The following is a 19,637-nucleotide window of genomic DNA, read 5'->3' as shown; positions in this document are numbered from 1 at the left end:
CATTGCTATGGGTCTGATGTCTGTCTGTAGCTACACAATGGGGTTTACTTACAATGTAGATGAAATATTTCAGAAATTTAACAACCTTCTTATATTACTGATACCTGAGAGTGAGTTGGGGACCTTTCCAGTATTAGAGATGTTGGCTACTGGCATCAGCATGGCTCTCGGATTGGACACCTCAAAGCTCATGTTGTAATAGATCTGGAAAAAAAAAGAGAATCACCCACATAAATACAATCTAATATTCTAACATGATACCCCCCTCCCCTCCAAGTAAAACTCTGCAATTGGCTTTCAATTAATGTCATTAAAATGTCTGTATAAGAATTATCTTTTTATAAATTGTTAATATATCTTCAACCTTTTTTGTGACCTAGCATTCAAATTTGCCCTGTCATTATCATAGATATATTGTACTAAGTTTTATTATAATATATGTATAATGAACAAAATAATATTTGAATCTTTGACATAGAATTGTGATTTCAATGTGACAGGTCTAACATAATGACAATGTATATTTTCCTGCATTGTCAATGCATGTACAAGAAAGGAAGAAAAAAAGCTTGTTATTTGTATCATGTTACTTGTGGTTAATTTTCTATGAATTTGTTTTTATCATGAATGTCAATGAACTATGTTAATTATTCAAGTTGGCCTCTGAATACACTTTCTTTTTACACACAATGAATTTACTTATAAATTTTTTCAAAATGTTTTAAGAATTTTTTCCCCTAATCTTTCACTTGAATGCCCATTAAATCTGTGCTAGATAATGGATTATTTTCCTACAATAATGTTTGATATGTTTGTTAGTCAGACAAATTAAGTGATTCTTTATAAAACCAGAAATAGCCCTAAATGGGTAAAAATGAAACTGTGAGCTCACTTACAGAAGAGCATGACAAAAAAATGTAAGCTCATTCAGTGGGATTTGAACCCGCGACATAAGGATCAACTCCTTACTCCATGACTCTAGAGCAGACGCTCTTACCACTGCGCCACGCAGGCGGTGAGCTCGGTAATAGAATGGGACATGACAGAACAAAACAGTGAACTCAATGATAGAATGGGACATGACATAACAAAACAGTGAACTCAATGATAGAATGGGACATGACAGAACAAAACAGTGAACTCAATGATAGAATGGGACATGACATAACAAAACAGTGAACTCAATGATAGAATGGGACATGACAGAACAAAACAGTGAACTCAATGATAGAATGGGACATGACAGAACAAAACAGTGAACTCAATGATAGAATGGGACATGACAGAACAAAACAGTGAACTCAATGATAGAATGGGACATGACATAACAAAACAGTGAACTCAATGATAGAATGGGATATGACAGAACAAAACAGTGAACTCAATGATAGAATGGGATATGACATAACAAAACAGTGAACTCAATGATAGAATGGGACATGACAGAACAAAACAGTGAACTCAATGATAGAATGGGACATGACAGAACAAAACAGTGAACTCAATGATAGAATGGGATATGACAGAACAAAACAGTGAACTCAATGATAGAATGGGATATGACATAACAAAACAGTGAACTCAATGATAGAATGGGACATGACAGAACAAAACAGTGAACTCAATGATAGAATGGGACATGACAGAACAAAACAGTGAGCTCGGTAATAGAATGGGATATGACAGGAAAGATTGGTGATAGAATGGGGCATTTAATAGCAGGGTAAAAAAATGAACTCAATAATACAATATAGCATCCAGGATAAACTAGTGAACACTATGAAAGATTATAGGCTTACATTTCATGACTAGAGGGAAACATGCAGTCAAACTGTTGTTTCGAGGTAGTGGGGAGGTTCTGGGAAACTGTTGCTCAATGCAGAATGAAGCATCACAGAGTAAAACAGAATGATCAATGACATGCATGTCCAAAGAAATCAGAATGGGGCATGATACATCTGAAAACTAGTAAACTCAGTGATACTCATAAAATGTACACAACACAACATAATCCCACATTCCTCTGACTGTAACCCCCCCCCCCCCCCCCCTTTTATATTGTGACATGTGTGGATGTCACAATATAAAGGCACAGAGGAATCTCTCGGATTAAACACATCAGTGAACTCATTGATAGAATGGGGCATGACAGAATACAAGCTCAAAGATAGATGGAGCAATATATATATATATATTAGAATAAAACAATGAACTCAAGGGCAGAATATAGTTATTCATACTATAGATTGGAAGAAAAAAACAGATTGGAAAAAATACACACCCATCCATATATAATATAAGCTTTCAAATTGATGTTTTAATGGATTTTATTGGGAACTTTTATAACTTTGCCCTCAGTATTACAATATTTTACTGCGACAAAATGAACGAGACTCCACTGTAGTATAAAATCGAAAACTGACAGTGTTGTGTCAGAAAATACAATTTTCTTGACTTCTGAGCCTCAATAGCACAGAAAGATTTGACATATTGCGTGATTAAGTCAGCTCTAGCCTGTTACAGATGACTCCTATGAAGTGTAGCTGCCAATCTTCACTGTAGCATTCCGACTCTGGCATTACCTGCTCATTAAGGTGCACATTGCTGACATTGCTTCACTATCTCCTACAGTTCTGTTGTGTTTTATAATGTTAAACAAGCCAAACTTATCACAGGAGCTTACAGACAGAAGTTTGGAAACAAACTGGCAATCAAATTACATCTAGACTACAATGTCATAGAGTCAAAATAAAATTTAATGAGCCAGTAAAAGTAATGAAGAATCCAAATGAAAATGTTTTTAAAGAAATACATTTTGTACTGAATACAAATCCAAAGATCAAATTATGATAGTTATGTCCCTTTACCACTATTTTGCTCTGAGTGAAACCATTTCCTCCTTCTTTACACTTATAAGTACCTAATCAACGTATTTGGAATTCAAATGATTACCAGAATAAAACCAATACATTTTTCAGAAATCACTAATTATTTTAATTGACCATTTTTATTCACCCTTTTTTACTTACATCAGGTGGACCTTGTCGTAGACTTCGCCACGTGAAGACAATTTCCTGTACATCAGGATGAATAGGAAGAATAAATGATAAGGCATAATTATTAACAATTCCCTTCCTTACATAGTATAACTCTGCATTCACTCCTGAAAAATGAACAAAAAAAATTATTAAATTAAAAATATTCAGCAGATTTTGACCTTAACATATTATACAACATTAAAATTATCAAACTCAATATTCTAGAAAATTATCCAACACAAAAAAAGAATAAGGTGGGGATCTGTGAATTTCTGGTTATGATGAATAAATCTAATTATGAAAACAAGATCTCAAGAGTACAATGTAAATTACTGCAGAAATTAAATAATTAACATGCTTTAGTGCATATTCCTTCGCCTGCAGATGCTCTTATTTTTTGCATCATCAAAAATTTTCCTATGAAAAAAGAAAAGTTTTCAAAAAAAAAAAAAGCAGACTTTTTTTTTTTTTTTTTTTTTTTAATATAATAAACTAATGCACATATTTCAAGACTTTAAGCCATTTAGCACAACAAAATATTACACATAATATATTCATATGTATATGAATATAGTCTATGGAATAATTAAACACGAACCATAGTTAGGAAAAAACCCTCCCCCTTAAAAAAAGTGTATGTTTTTGTGACTTGAAGGCTAGACAGGTGTTTATTGTCTCTGCTGCTGATCAACATAAATAAACCAGACTCCCACAGAAATCAGATATCAAAGGCTTTAAACACTCACTACACAGAAAACAAAGAGTGCAGGTCTCAGGTTTTATACATCAGGGGAGATAACTTTATCTCCATCATTTGACCTTCTGACATAACATTGCAATGCAACAGTAATTTAAAGGTAATATGAGTCACCTTTTATCATCAACAAAATTTATATTAGATTTTCAACAACAGCATAGTTTCATGACCCTTCTTTAAAAAATATCTGTACACACAGATGTTAGAAACCATAAACACAATGTCAAGAATATCCTGATCCCTCTAATATATTGTTCTTACATCAGCTCAATCAGCACTAGATTGTAAAATTAGCTTATTATGACACAATTATCAAAATTCATTACAACATCAAGTTAACATTATTATTAGTGACTAAAGTTACAGGATTCATAATGATAATTATAAAGTATACAAGTTTCTCTAGATTTATGAGTTGTAAAATATCTTTGATAATGAGGCTGAGTTCTTGTTGCCTGCACTTTTGCAGTTTACAGTCCGCTCCCCAGCAAAATGGGCTGCAAACTCTTGGTTTGCGTAGAATGTGTTTACAGACTAAAATTTGATAACCATAATAGTGTTAGGTATTCTAACTTACAATGCAGCAATGTGCACCAAAAAGGACCAGCTTAATGCCTGAACACTAGTAAAAATTCAGTCAGGCTGGTAAAAGTAAGTCACCACTAGAAGAGTTTTTAGTGATATATCTGTATTGTTGAGACAGAGACTGTCACTGAAGTTAAGAAATGGTATCATGAGTAAGAATCAAAAAAATTTTGACAAACACTGATGCAGCTGTTACATGCCAATCATAATTTATAAACTGAATCAAGAATTTTTTTTGTTTTGAATAATATCAAACAGCCTCTAAATCTTGATGTGAAATATTTTGTTATAATACATTCTAATAATATTTGAATTCTATAGATATAGGTATAAAATTCTTTGTGTGACAGTGTTTTAGGAATGATTCATGGTAATCCCCCAGAGCACCTGCACCAGACACTGACAGAGAGCTGATTCCAAACTGTTTACCTACTGCCACTTTATAATCCACTCTTGTTATTTTGAGTGGACATTAATTGAATCCTGATTATTTGAAGAACAGAAGAGCCCAGGATATCATGATTTTCAATATCTGAAAGGACAACAGAGTATTGATCAGGGACTTGAAAACCATACAGGATTTGGAAAATGACACTTGACCTCCATTCTGGAGGTACAGTCATATTGTCTCTGTGAGCTCTAAATAATCTGGTCTTCAGGATATGATATTCCAGTGAACAGATGATACTGTATTCACAAACGTTCCATACTAAATTATACACCTTAGGAAAATGTTTGTTTAGCTTGTGTAAACATTGATTTTCTGAATTAACTTGAATTGAAAATTAGTGCAATTTAAACATGCCAAATCTCCCTTGCTTGGAGTTCTAGATTCATGTAAAATTATAATACATGACGTACAGGAAGATACATCCAATCAAGCTGGGCTTTCTTCATTTTGCTGTAGGAATGAGGACAGTATTTGAAAAGCTTTCAAATAAGACAAATGTCACTTCAGGATGGACAGATAGGGAAAACTTTTGCCTTGACCTCTGAGTTAGACCTTCCCTAGACATTAGGCCTTCACTAGACATTCTCTGGACATAATTAGGTTCTCTAAACGTTTAAAGCCTTCCCTAGACCTTCCCTACACATTAGGCCTTTACTACACATTAAGCCTTCACTGAACATTCCCTAGACATTCAGACTTTACTTGGCCTTCTCTAGGCATTAGGCCATCACTAGACCTTCCCTAGACATTAAACCTTCATTAGATATTCCCTAGACATAAGGCCTTAAGTAAACCTTCCCTAGACATAAGGCATACACTCACTGTAAGCCTTCCCTAGATATTGGGCTTTCCATAGACATTAGGCCTTCACTACACATTAGGCCTTCCCTAGACATTAAGTCTTCACTAGACCTTCCCTAGACATTAAGCCTTCACAAGACATTCCTTAGACATAGACCTTTAGTAGACATTCCCTAGACATTAGGCCTTCACTAGACCTTCTCTAGACATAAGGCCTTTAGTAGACCTTCCCTAGACATAAGGCATAGAGTAAGCCTTCCCTAGACATAAGGCCTTCAATAGACCTTTCCTAGACATAAGACCTTCAGTAGACATTTCCTATACATAAAGCCTTCAGTAGTGACCTTCCCTAGACATAAGGCCTTCACTAGACATTCCCCAGACATAAGGCATTCACCTTAAGCAAATGTGAAGGAGTATAATACTTTCAAACAGTAAAATAATTATTGTCAAGTTTAAAGTTAGTTCATGGTGATTGGATTTTGTGGATGAAGACATGATCATGGTTCTTTATTTCAAAATATAACATTTCATAGAGGACATGAATTATTGCACTGGTATCTTCAAACCATGAAAACAATGACACCCCCCCCCCTTCCAAGTATTAGTGATTTCATAGTAAGTGATTTGTAATTCATGCTTTTGACTATAATTATAAGTTATAATATAAAAGAAATGTAATTCTCATTGTCTGCGAAGAGAAAAACTTGTCAAAAAGTTTTTGAATTCAACATATAAATACACTGGTAGCAAAAATGAAGACGAATGGAAAAAAGATTTGGTTCAAAGTTAAAAATATGAATTAAGATAATTATCAAGAAATAATTTCTTGATTAAATCATAACTAGTAGATTTTTCAAAACACGTTTTGCATAGTTTAAATCCAATTACACATTATCTCTTTCAAAGACACAAAACGTAATTGTGGAAAACACCTTCTGCACGACAAATTCAAACAACATAAATAGAAATACTGCTCAGCTGGGAATTTTTTTTATAATATTATCAGTTCTCAGATCAAATTAGACTAATGACCATCCATTAACAGCCCATCAGCAATTTAACTTCAAAATCATTTCTCTTTAACTTGGAATTCTTTACAGAAATGGCGAACAATATGAGCAATTTGGATGATCTTTTCCAGATAAGCAAATTAAACAACCATTTTATGATGAACAATAATTACACTACCCATGTCATCTAGTTCGTTAAATGTTCAAATACAAAAAAATCTGTAAATTAAATGATAAAATGTCAATTGCAATCATATACTGATGCACAACTGTCTGCCTAGCCAGTTATTAATTTGTACGTCTTAGTTCCCAGACCAAGTTAAGGTTTCAAGCTGATACCTGATTCAAACACACCTGTAAACAAACAGATGACCCGGACAGTATAGCTGACCTGAACATAAAAGTTACAGCACAAGGTCAGCATGGCATTAAGGATCTATGACAAAGGGATTTTGTAAGGAACACTTGAAATAGCAATTACTGGACAAATGATAATTGACCATTAAAATCTTAATCATGAGCATGAAAAAAAGATATTAGACACAAAGTAAAACTAAGAATCTACCACAGAACAAAAATGTGGTATCTAAATATTAAAACTGTCTTATATCAAATTCTGGTGAACTCCAACCATTGTCAATTAGGTTAATAAAGCTATAAAATAACCTAAATTCATCTTAGTCTGTATGGCTTGATTTCACAGTAAAGAATTAAATACCTCGTTTTCAATTTAGTAATTTTCCGGTATTATTTAAAATCTTTACTTAAAATTCATTCAAGGGGAAAATTGAAACCCGAAGGAAAAAATGCATCTAATTTTTTTTACCCTCCCCCCCCCCTTTTTTTTTTTCAAAAGCTTGATATGAATTAAAGTTATTGTACAAGTATACAGGTAAATTATATTCCTTTCAATTTCTTCCCAACTTGAAGGATACAAAAATCTTCCCTTTCCTGTGCTTTTGAATAGAAAATAAGTATAAACTGTTTAACACATTAATTAATAATGCACAAAAGGGAAATGAATCTAAAAATTTTGGTTATGAAAGGGAACTTAATCTTGAAAAGTATCATTTATAGAAAAACAATTTTAACAAGGTTATTATTTTTTTTTCAAAGTCTAAGGAACTAAGGGACCCCCCCCCCCCCCCCCCCCCACTAAAATCATCATGGGTTGGTACTGGACCACCAATTCTGAAGAAGTTCAAAATGTGAAAAGTAAAAACACAGAACAGACATAGGGATAATACAGACAGATGAATGCTGGATACATTTGATTGGAAAAGCTTCAGACTCTGGTCTGAATTTATTGGGTTTTTTTTTTTGCCTTTCAAAATTTTTTTGAAGAATATCATAAAAGCATCAATAAATTCTTTCTTTCTTTCAAAATGACAATACAAACATTAACTTAAAAACATTTGAACTCATATGACTCAGATATTACAGTGTTCAGCTATTTGACTCAACTATCCATTTCACTCTCAGATACCATCATTTACACTTTGTTTCCCAAGTACAAGTAAAAACCACTAATTTAATGGTAGTGACTCAATTGGATATCATTGATTTTGAAGACAAATGAAAAAAGAGCACACAATACCCTTGTAATAGCCACTGATAAATACACCAATACTCTGACTCCTATGAATTACATGCTTCGACTCAATGCAACAAACTCATTTATTATAAAAATAAATACTGCGTCTTTGTAATCTTTGGTTACGAGAAATCATCAGCAGCATCAAGGCTAATTTTATCAAAATCTGAAAAACTTGTTGACATAGAAAAATTGCAAAATAAAATTCTATTAAATTGGCAGAATTAGATAAAATAGCAGCCGGTGGAATTCTTGTTCACTCATTAAAGTTTGTTTTATCTAGAGTCAAGACGCCATACAACCACATGGCCTGAGTTGGCAGTCAGTTTTATGAAAAAACTACCTAATTTAACAAAAATGAAACACTAACAAATGAGATAAATTTTATCTGTTCATCATCCGGTGTTTGGTTACTTACTATTGTATCAGCCTGTCAAAAGGAAACAAATGCCACATTAAATTTTTATAATAGACTTTAATAAATTCTACATGCCTGGCCAATATCTCCTTTTTTGGGATGGAGGTACTTATCAGAACCTATCAGGGACGTGCCTCCTGGCCTATATGTATCTTATTTACATGCTTTCTTCACCTTACAACAGAACATGTTAATTGTTTTATGACATATTTTGACATCAAGGTTAACAGATTCTGATTGAATCTTCAGATAACCTTTCTATACTCAGCATATTGGTATGCATGTACTTATATATTTCAAGGCAATTTAAATACTACAAAAATCTCCAGTATATATATATATATATATATATATATATATATATATATATATATATATATATATATATATATATATATATATATATATATATACACACACACTCATACTATATATATTTTTGTTTTTTAAAGTGTTAAGCATAACTGAAGCAATTGTTTTTTTTTTTTTTTTTTTTTTTTTTTTTTGGGGGGGGGGGGGGGGGTCAATCAAAGAATTTCACATTTTTATAAGGATCAGAGATGTTTGAAATTATTAAATTAAGAGAGTAACTTTTGGAAACATATATCAATGTCAGGTTTTATCAAAGAAATGAAAGATGTATAAGCATAAAGTTTAAAGTTACACAATAAGTAAAAGATCTTTGAGATGGTTGTGAAATTGTCTACCTATAAAATCAAATATTCAATTTAGTAATCTTTATACATCAAATAAACTATAACTTTTATTTCTGAATTACTAGTAAATTGAAGAATTGGGCAAAGAAGGAGAGGGACTACATGTAGGCTAATCACTGATTCAGAAGTGTCTCGACCGGGGACACAATCTAAACACCACAACAGGAAAAGTACATTATTAAAGCAAACACAGAACAAAACTTCAACATATACTAGAACAAATTTGTCAAAGGGCGACATTATTTTCTAATTAAATAAACATATTACAGGTAATGTTCTCTCAAACACTGCACACTTGATCTTCAGCGGACACAGCTTGTCAGTTCCACTGACAGATTGAAGTGGATTGGTGTGTTAGTGGATTTTGTCAATTTCTGCCTGCGGCTAGGGTTAAGATGGGTCGGACATAAAAAGGAACGTCCCCTGCAGAAGATAACTGCTAATCCCTTTGAAGATTTGAAATATGAAAAATCACTTTGGAATGGGAAGATCCTTGGTAGAAATAGTGGCCCACTACAAGGGGTTGAGTGGTGGAGAATAGTGACATTTTTAAATCTATCATAATCCATGGAAAGATAAGAGGGAAATGAGTGAGACAACAACCCTGATTTTTTCCTGAAGAAGCAAAGAAAATCTATACGGTTATGTCACTGCTGAATGGCACCATATCTTCAATAAGCTCTCTGATTATTGCATCTCAACCTGTCAAACACTGCATGAGGCTAATGCTGGTTAGACAAAAATGTTTCTTTACTTTTCCGTTAGTTTTACTGCAGCCAAAAGTACGTAAAATGTATACAATCATACATTATAACCCAAAACGATACGGAGAACACAGATAATCACTTTACTTTTAAAATTTTAAAAATATTTTATTTTGAAATATTAATGCTGTTTTGTTTATGTATTCCTTTCAGTAAAAAAATATAATAAATACTTTAAAAAGGAAATAATTAAAACCTGATAGATTTCTTATTTCAACATCCAATATCTATTAAAACATTACCATTATTAATATAATTCAAAATACAATTACTAAAGAGTATTTACCAAATTAAACATTAGGTAATAAATTTTTCATTTTAGGTAAATATTAATATTGATGTTGTTTCTGCAATTTTAAATTGACCCCTTGCATTTTCCCCCTCCCCTACCAGATCAGACTCCCTCAATTTATACCTTGGTAAAAGGATTCCATTAATCTGCAAAGTCTATTTCCTCCCATATGTTATATATATGTTCTTTAGTGTACCTGACATTCTGGACAGTTCAGTACCTATGTAAACTCTCCGGGATCTTCTTACCCCCTTTAATTGGTTTACAATTTCTTCCCCTTCCCTCCAGGTTCTGTATCAAACCAATTACACTTGATGACAGATTCTGGTAGTATTAGAACAGCACCCTTAAATAACCCCCAAACTCCCTCATTAACCTCAGAAAGAGCCAGTTTCAGACCAATTATTATGACAAACTACATCACGGGTTTCTCTAATGTTGAACTTTGACCTAGAGCTGTTTATAACAACTCAAATGAGGCTTAAAATGTGCATTGTACGATTTCTTGTGAGAGAACAAAAAAGCAAAGTTGCAATCTTAAGCATACTTAAAGCTCCAGTTCATGAAGAAGATCAGAATGGGTCGGTGGAAACCAGGGCACCACATAGACAATTTTAATGAACCAAAACACATTTTTTTCCCCTATATTGAACAAATTCTGCACAGAAGGGAGAAATTCCTCCCAAGAACTCCTTAGAATATATTCTCTTGACAATAAAAAAGAAATTCACTGATTAAAATATCAAGAGTTGGAATCTATTAATTAATACATAATATTTCTACTTGAATATAATTGTCATTTTACTTAACATTTATAGCATTATAAACTAATTCAACAAAAGTTTTTGAAGTGACTTCAGACAAATCAAAAATTCTTCAAATACATGTATATGAATCTTATCATTTTTTCATAACAAGAAACACTAAAATCAATATCATTTTTTTAAAGTTTGAAATAAACCAGTTTCCCATGAAAAAATTGGTTTTCTCAGATATGTACTGCACTACGTAAATCTTTAAATACAATCGATAAATGAATGAAAAATGCTTGCATATATTGCATACCTTGGAGTTTAGACTCTCACTAAGATTGCCATTGATAAATGTAAGAAGTTTTGACACCCTGCTCTCTACAATCAAGCTCTAACCAAGGTATTTGAAATCTAAGGCTCTGTGTCAGAGAAAAGTCCGTTACTATCCACTTTAATGCACTTTATTAATAAAATTGCAGGTGCACATGGAAAAACAACATTTTATAAAGCCTCTCCCTCCTATTTTCCAATTATAACTGAGTCTGGGACAAAGTATCTGTTTGTCTGTGTAGTTCCTGATATCTAATAATACTGTAGCCAGGGAATTATTCCAAAATTCTCATTGATTCTCACCAACAATAGGAAATTAAAATTGGGGGATCTCGTCTCGTCATTTCTCACTGGAAATTAACATTTTACCTGGAGAGAGACTGATCATAGAGACTGGTAATGTTTTGATAAGAATTATGACAAGGTAGATAAATTCTATGTAGCAATATCACATCCTGGAGAATGAAGCATGTCTCATACACACTTATTGTAACATATACCTGTCGTCAAAAAGAATAAACATTATTAGCGAATGCAGAAGCAGTTAATTTATTTCCTACAAACACTACACAGCGTACTTTAAGGGATGGATAGCTCAAATTGATTAAAATCAGTTAAAATGAATAAGCCCACTGATTTACAAGGTATACTTTGAATTATCAATCTTTATTTATCAACAAAGCAAAGAGAAGCTTAAAATTCTCCGTGTTCTTGTTATTCATTGTTGCATCAATCCAAATCTGTGTCCACTTGTGACAGCGTAAGAAGTTAAATTGTCAAAGTGTTGTGTCTACTATCATCCATTCTGATCAGGTACACCTGTAAATTCATTTAAAAAGTCTCGCATGTTCTTTAAAACATTGGTATATTCTTAAACACTTATCTCCCAAAGTGCTCTATATAACCATTTTATCATCAGTAATGGCTTCTCAAAAGCTGCAGAGAAACAAAAACATCTCATCAACTTGTCTGACTTGGTTTTAAAGAAATCTTAACATTATCCCCCTGAAATTGAATTGATAATTTATCTCTAAATCCCAAAAGAGCTCCTTCAGCTTGAGATTCATATTTTCTTATTATTTCATAACATTGTGAGGAAAACTCTTAACACTGCTGGGAAGCAATCCATGATCCACTATGACTCCTTCTGGATGCTTCTGTTTCAAAATCTTATTCTAAATGACATTTGCTTTAACTATGTGATCTGATAACACATTACAGTAATTTAATAAGCTAAAGAATATATATGCAATATATGCTTGACTATTTTGACCATTATAGTTTATAGATAATTGTAATGCTTGTAGCAGCATGTATGCAAGCCTCTGAAATATTTTTGCAGCATATTCCTTTAAATGTTTGTTGGAATTAATTGTTTTCAAAAGTTCTAAACATCATATGGGCCAAAAATTATGGGGATGAAAACTTGGGAAGGTGTTTCTACATTTGCTCAGTTCAAATTCCAAGTAAACTAAATGAACACACAAAACAAGATGACTTGCAGAAATATTCTCTTACTTCAAGACAAACCCTTAATAGTGCCAATGGTTCACACAATATCTCACATCCTGATTACAACTAGAGGTGCTGAAAACATAGGATGCAGACTCATCTACTACACTTCTGTCCGATAAAGACAGATGCCAAAAGGAACCAGTGTTCCTGGTCAATGTCTGTCACAGAGGCTTCATCATCAACTATCAACAAAACCATTAAACACCTAATGTGGCAAACAACAACGGGGGGGGGGGGGGGGGGGGGGGGACAATATAGCATGACCAGACAACAAATGTTGCAAACAACCACAAACAAAACCAAAGTACAACAACCAATCACTTGATGTCACAAACAACCACTAAGAAAACCAAAGCACAACCAATGTCACAAACAACCACAAACAAAACCATAATACAACCAATCATCCAATGTCACAAACAACCATAAACAAAACCAAAGTATAACAACCAATCACCTGATGTCACAAACAACCACTAAAGCACAACCAATGTCACAAACAACCACAAAGTGAAACAAAACCATAATACAACCTATCATCCAATGTTACAAACAACCACAAATAAAAACAAAGCACAATCAAACAACCAATATCGCTAACAATCATATAAGTATATAGTGTTCACACTATTTTAAGGGCCCCTGCCCCTAAAATCTTATTTGCAAGGATCTAATGAAATTTCAATTTTCAGTATTGGATAGGAAAGCTGTAATAAAAGAAAAGAAGAGTAGTAAAAATGTGATCAGAAAATCTCACTTGAGCTTTCAGCTCAGGTGAGCTAAAAGGTTTGGAGAAAAAGGCAAATAGATGTTGGATGTTGATATTATTTCTAATTGTTGCTATTTTCTATTATTTGTAATTTAGCAATTAACTACTTATGTATGATGGGATGATACAATTTAGTTTCATAATTTCCTGTATGTGTCAAAAAATCATTAAACAGTCTAAATGAAATGTCATAAACTATATTTTAATTTATGATATTTGTCAAGTTGTAAAATACAGTCAAACCTCCATTTCTCGATCTCAATGGGACTGGTGAAAAACTTCGAGATATTCAAGTGTTCAAGATATCAAGGGTAAAATACTTAAAGAATAATTGGTTGGGACTTCAAATCAATGGTATTCAAGATATATCAATGTTCAAGATACCTAAGTTTTACTGACTTCTTATTGAAAAAATTTTGGAGAAGTGAAAATTATATTCGGAAAAGTAAATTTCACAGTCATGCCCTTGTCTGAACGGACAAGTAAGAAAAAATGTTATGGTATAGAGTCCTGCACTATCCATTGATGATATTTAATAAATTAATTTTCTCAACTTTTATAAACTATTTAAGTATCAAATGTTTCACCATCTAATGCTAAGAAAACATTGAACATCTTAGCCAATGTCCAGCAAAACCATTCAAAGACCATCAAACCCATATCTCTGAAAATATGTAAACTCTGTTTATGTTTATGTAGTTCTGTTTATTCAGTCTGCCACCAAGAGGTGAGTACATGTACTTTACTTTGCAATTTTAAACAATGAAATTTGAAGATAACAAACAGTAATCAAGCTCAAAAGTCCATTGAAACCATACAAATTTGGAGCAGATCAAACAAGGACTTCTCAAAATATCAGAGGTGGGATCAGGTGCCATGAAGGAGTAAGCATCCCCTGTCCACCAGTCATACCTGCCCTGTGCTCCTTGTCTGGAACAGGCAAATGGAAAATATGCACTGAAATCACTTCATTATGAAAAAATAAGACAAAAATGATACTGCAACATACTAAAATTTAGTGTGAATCATATTTTTATTATCATCTTTTGTGCAGGTTCTTGTCCACTAATTCAGTTACAATTACGTGTACATGCTAATATATGATAAAAACAAATTACATGTATAAATATAGAAATGCACTTAATTATGATTACATTAATAAGTTGATAAAGAAGATTACTGTAAAATTTGAGGCACTAAATTCAGACTCAATATGGTTATCATAAATAAATAACACTCCAAATACACATTCAATAACTTCAAAATCTCTTTCAATCCGGGAGAAAAAAAAAGCAAAGAGAAAGACAACATTACTGAAGATTGCAGTAATATAATTCAATGTATAGCCTCACGCCATATGTAAGCATATACAATGTACTTTAATTTTAGACACATCTCTTGGTATAAAACCCCGACAGGGCATCAATAAAAATGTTTTCTTTTCCTCCATCATGCATGGTTTGTTAAATCTGCCTAGTAATTCTTCTAACATGGAAAGTAAATTAGATTTTAATTGAAGTTTCACTTTTCAATTCACTCCATATTGCAGCATGTTGTTTGAGTGATTATGGCAACATAAAGGTTCAGAGCTGAGTATTACATCAAATATGGATACCCGGCAAATTAAAACTGGGTTTAACAGAGTAAGGGAATTAAGGATACTCGCTGAGAATGATAGTCCAAATCTAATCACAGTCCCTTCAGAAGTCTAGGTAGCTTGTTTCGATTCTTGATACACTGAGAGAGGCCAGACCACATAAGGAGAGTGTATTATATCTCCATACGCAGGACTCAAATGACTGATGTCAACAGAAAACAAAACTCTGTGGAGCGAATACCAGGGTATTATCTTTAACCAGGATTTTCTCAAGCATCACGAATCCTCTTGTTTGTCTGAACAATGATACCACTCCAAAACATTCTATCCACAATCGCAACTCATACCCACAATGTATACAAAATCACACAGATATTCATTGATTCAGAAAGTTTTTGACAATATACATTTCATACATAAATTTTACCAATTTTCATTCATAACTACATGAGTATTTTTAATTTAGAAAATCATGATCTATAACAAGGTTTACATTTATTTAACCATTTAATGCAAGAATCTGTGTACAGTAAAACATGCTTATAGCGAAGGTCCAGGAACAGACAACTTTGCTTTGTTATAAATGTAATTCATTATATATCTGCTAAGTTCATAATACTATTAAAAATCCAAGGTGAATGAAAATTGCTTCGTATAAGCGTAAATTCATTACCAGCATTTGCAATAAACATGTTTTACTGTAACTGACATAGCGAAATTATTTGGAATTGTTAAAAACAGTGTGTCAAAGACTTGTCAGAGGATGCATCCTTGTATAAAGTAGAATTAAAAATCATTGAAGTCCTTACAAATCCTACATACATAATGATTTAATCTAAATAGTTTGCACAACTTTTGACAATTTACCGTCTCACTTACATGTGTGTACATCATCATTAATTTATTATCATATATTAATTTTGCATGCTTTCAGATCATAATTATGCTTTAATTATTGAAGATCAATGAAATTTGGTCTTCAAAAGAAAAAGAATATTTCAAGATTTCATTCCAGAGCTTTTACCTGCTAAATTTCAGGAAGCGAAAGTAACAAATTGTTTCAGATGCATCTACAGATAAATATAAATTTAATTTGGATTATCACTTATACTGTTCTAAGTACAATACTGTATGATGTTAAACTGAACTAACAGGCTTAACTGTAGAAAGCAGAGATCAATTGCAAACAACTAAAACATGTCAAATACCAGACAATGCTCCAGAAAAAATGATGAAATCTCTTCCAACAAAAATGTTATTAAGAATTCTATGAATTGCAGGTGAACTGTCTGCAATCATAAGGCATTAATCTCTTCTAATTCAGCATCAACGGGGAGAATTACTCGGTAAACACTAATAATTAACTTAGCAAACTGCTTTAATTAATTACACAAACATACAGAAAAATGACAGGGGAACCACCCGTGGTAATGGGAATTTAAGTGTACTAGACTGCATCTAGAATAATTGAAAAATCATACTATATTATGACAGATTTATCCAAAATCTAAATCAAAAATATACATATGGATTAATAACAAAATTTTAATATTAAATAAAAAATAAATTACACAAGTACTTATTTTCATTGAAAAAGGTCAGTCCCAGTCCTCTCCATGATTAATTGCCTTAACTTTATTGTTACATACTTTTTCCTTGATTTACATGTACATCTTTGATAACATTTAGATTTATTCATACAATTGGCATTTTTAATAATGTATATTAATATAAATTTAAAACATTGTATTAAGTAAAAAATATAATATTGATTTAAAATGAAAAATAAATACAGTAATAATTGGAAAAGAGTTATTTTCAATCTTTAAGCATGTTCAGTGTGATTTAATTTAATATGACATAATAAAAATTCATTTACTAGTTTAAAGATAAATTATTATTTTAATGTTTATAAATTTAAAATAGAATTGGATTTGGCAAAACTTCTTAAAACTTACCAGCCCTTTCTCTATCTGTTATACCATGAAAAATGTGTATATAGGGATCACACCTTTTACAAATAAAATAATGTAAAGGGTTACAGTATAATCAGTGGGTCAATTATTTCTTTGAGTTAAATATTTGTTATCAAATATGTAACATCTGATAAGGATATCGAAACTTTAAATGTTCTTAAATCAAAATGATGTATACTCATCAGAAATGAAGCTATTAACAAAGCTTGTTTTATGATTTTTAGCTTTTTTTTTATTCTTGCCAAAGTTGAAATAAGAATTTCAAATTGCATAAAAACATCCACAATTAAAAGTTATTATTTTTTTATTCAGTTATTTAGGAATGAAATAATGGGTTTCTAAGGATTGGACTAATCCAAACGTTACCTCTTTGATTTTACCATTTTACAAAGGGGCTATTTAGCCTCAGGGGAGATGGTTGGCTTTACACAGCATCAGCAGCAGAGATATGCCCCGAGAGAGCTTATTATCATATCAACAAATCTTCTAAACTATAAACATGATTTCAACATTACCAACCAAAACAAAACTCAAATACACCATAAAATATAGCTCCACTGACATCAATCTGAATCTCTGTGCACCCCCAATTCATTCTGGGGAACTCAATCAAAGTATTAGCTCTAAGACAATAATGATTTCTTTTTTACCAACTTCTGATTCATGGCACCAAAAGTGCAGGGAAGGAAAACAGCTTACCGAGCAGACGATAGGTTTCATGAGCGTCCAGGTATAAATCCAGGTCAGTCTTACAAACTGTTACAAATCCAAGAAAAGTCAGAGTAGTGGCCACCAAAAAACACTTCATTCTCTCAGAGTGCTACATTCCAAATGCCCCTTCCGTGGTGTTGACATTTCCACTCAGAGAGTAAATGACGGAATGAAAACGGTCGAAGAGTAACATTGACGGAATAGTTCACCTAGTCACGTGGGAAGGAATTTTAATACTTTCTGGAACACACTCAAAACTGAAACAATTCACATAACTAAAATCATAATAGCAGATAATTTATCAGATCGACGTTAACAATTATCTGAATTTTTTAAATACTATTCAGGTATTCTTGAGCGAAATGCGCAGCAGATATGATAGGCTATAAATACATATCTAGGCACTTCTAATAAAAGATATCCACACATATATAGTTTTCTTATACGACTAATGGACCTCAGATTTTATGAAAACCGAAAAAATTCTGTTAATTCGTCCACCACGAAAAAGACTATTCAATCTAACTTATCCAGTACACTGTTTTTTTAATATCATAAAGTTATGAAACATTTCTTTCAGTTTTCAGTGAATCGTTAATTTTTAATACCCTTAACCAGTCGTATCTAAATATACGGAAAAAGGCTCATAATAAGATGAATTTATTACTAAAGAGAGTGACAAACTAAAGATATGAACAACATTTGAAACAAATGTCTATGTAGGCTAATTTATTTTCAACTTTTTCAGTGATGTGGCTTTATTTTCATGGACCCACTCCGTCTTAAATTGTGTAAGATGCTTAATAAGCAAATACATGTTAGAATAAAAAAAATCCACTTCCCTTATAACCCAGACCCGTAGACCGTAGAACGCGGGGGGGGGGGGGTCCCACTTCTATCAGAGTATACTATTTTGCTATGGTAATTTTCCTTTAGAAGCAGGTTCCCCCCCCCCCTTTTATGTTTTAAAGTCGAGCACTAGCAAATTTCAGGATTCGGACAGTAAATTACCTTTTTTTTGCTTGTCAGATAATTTTGGTCAGTTGCCCCCCCCCCCCCCCCTTTTAGTCAACTTAGGTTTTTTTTTTTTTTTTTTTTTTTTGCTTGTCATGCAGATTTTTTTCGGAAGTTGGCCCCCCACTTTTGAAACCGTTGCTACGGGCCTGTAATCCACTTTTTTCATGAGGGGGGGGGGAGGTATTTGCAGAGTTTGAAAACTGCATACGGCTTGCCGTCTTTCATAGCCATTTGGTACCGTATAGCTTCAACTAAACATTTTGATGTAAACCATGTTCTTCGAGTTTGAAATGATTTGAAGCACTGACCTTTTGTAAACAATTTAATTCTAAGCTACAAAAAGACCAAATTTAATACTTTATCATTCCCTGTCATAACTGAAATTTCTGCATAGCATTCATATCGAACAGAGGACAATTTTAAATTTAGAAATTAAACTAATTTAAATTAATTTAAATTTGCCATGAAAATTCTTGCTATTCTCCAATTAGAAATTTGAAATCTTTTTTCCACACAGGAAATTTACATATCAAAGCCAAAA

The 19,637-nt window shown here is 32.5% G+C and overlaps 1 protein-coding gene across 1 annotated transcript in view; it reads right to left on the bottom strand.

The window, feature by feature from the left end:
- Positions 1-18,285, bottom strand: part of LOC133193107 (tyrosine-protein kinase RYK-like) — a 30,818-nt gene extending 12,533 nt beyond the window's left edge. The window contains exons 1-3 of the mRNA XM_061329085.1: positions 18,068-18,285; positions 3,030-3,163; positions 105-204 (exon numbers count right to left, since the gene is read on the bottom strand). Coding sequence (XP_061185069.1) covers positions 105-204; positions 3,030-3,163; positions 18,068-18,176 — 343 coding nt within the window. The 5' untranslated portion in view covers positions 18,177-18,285. The remainder of the gene's footprint in view (positions 1-104; positions 205-3,029; positions 3,164-18,067) is intronic.
- Between the last annotated feature and the right edge of the window lie 1,352 nt (positions 18,286-19,637).

This window comes from Saccostrea echinata, unplaced genomic scaffold (genome assembly GCF_033153115.1).
Source record: "Saccostrea echinata isolate AGI-Se365-2 ecotype Australia unplaced genomic scaffold, CSIRO_AGI_Sech_v1 ptg000001l, whole genome shotgun sequence".
Lineage (NCBI taxonomy): Eukaryota > Metazoa > Mollusca > Bivalvia > Ostreida > Ostreidae > Saccostrea > Saccostrea echinata.
Note: the sequence above shows the minus strand (reverse complement) of the source record. Positions and strands in the feature narration are given on the sequence as shown.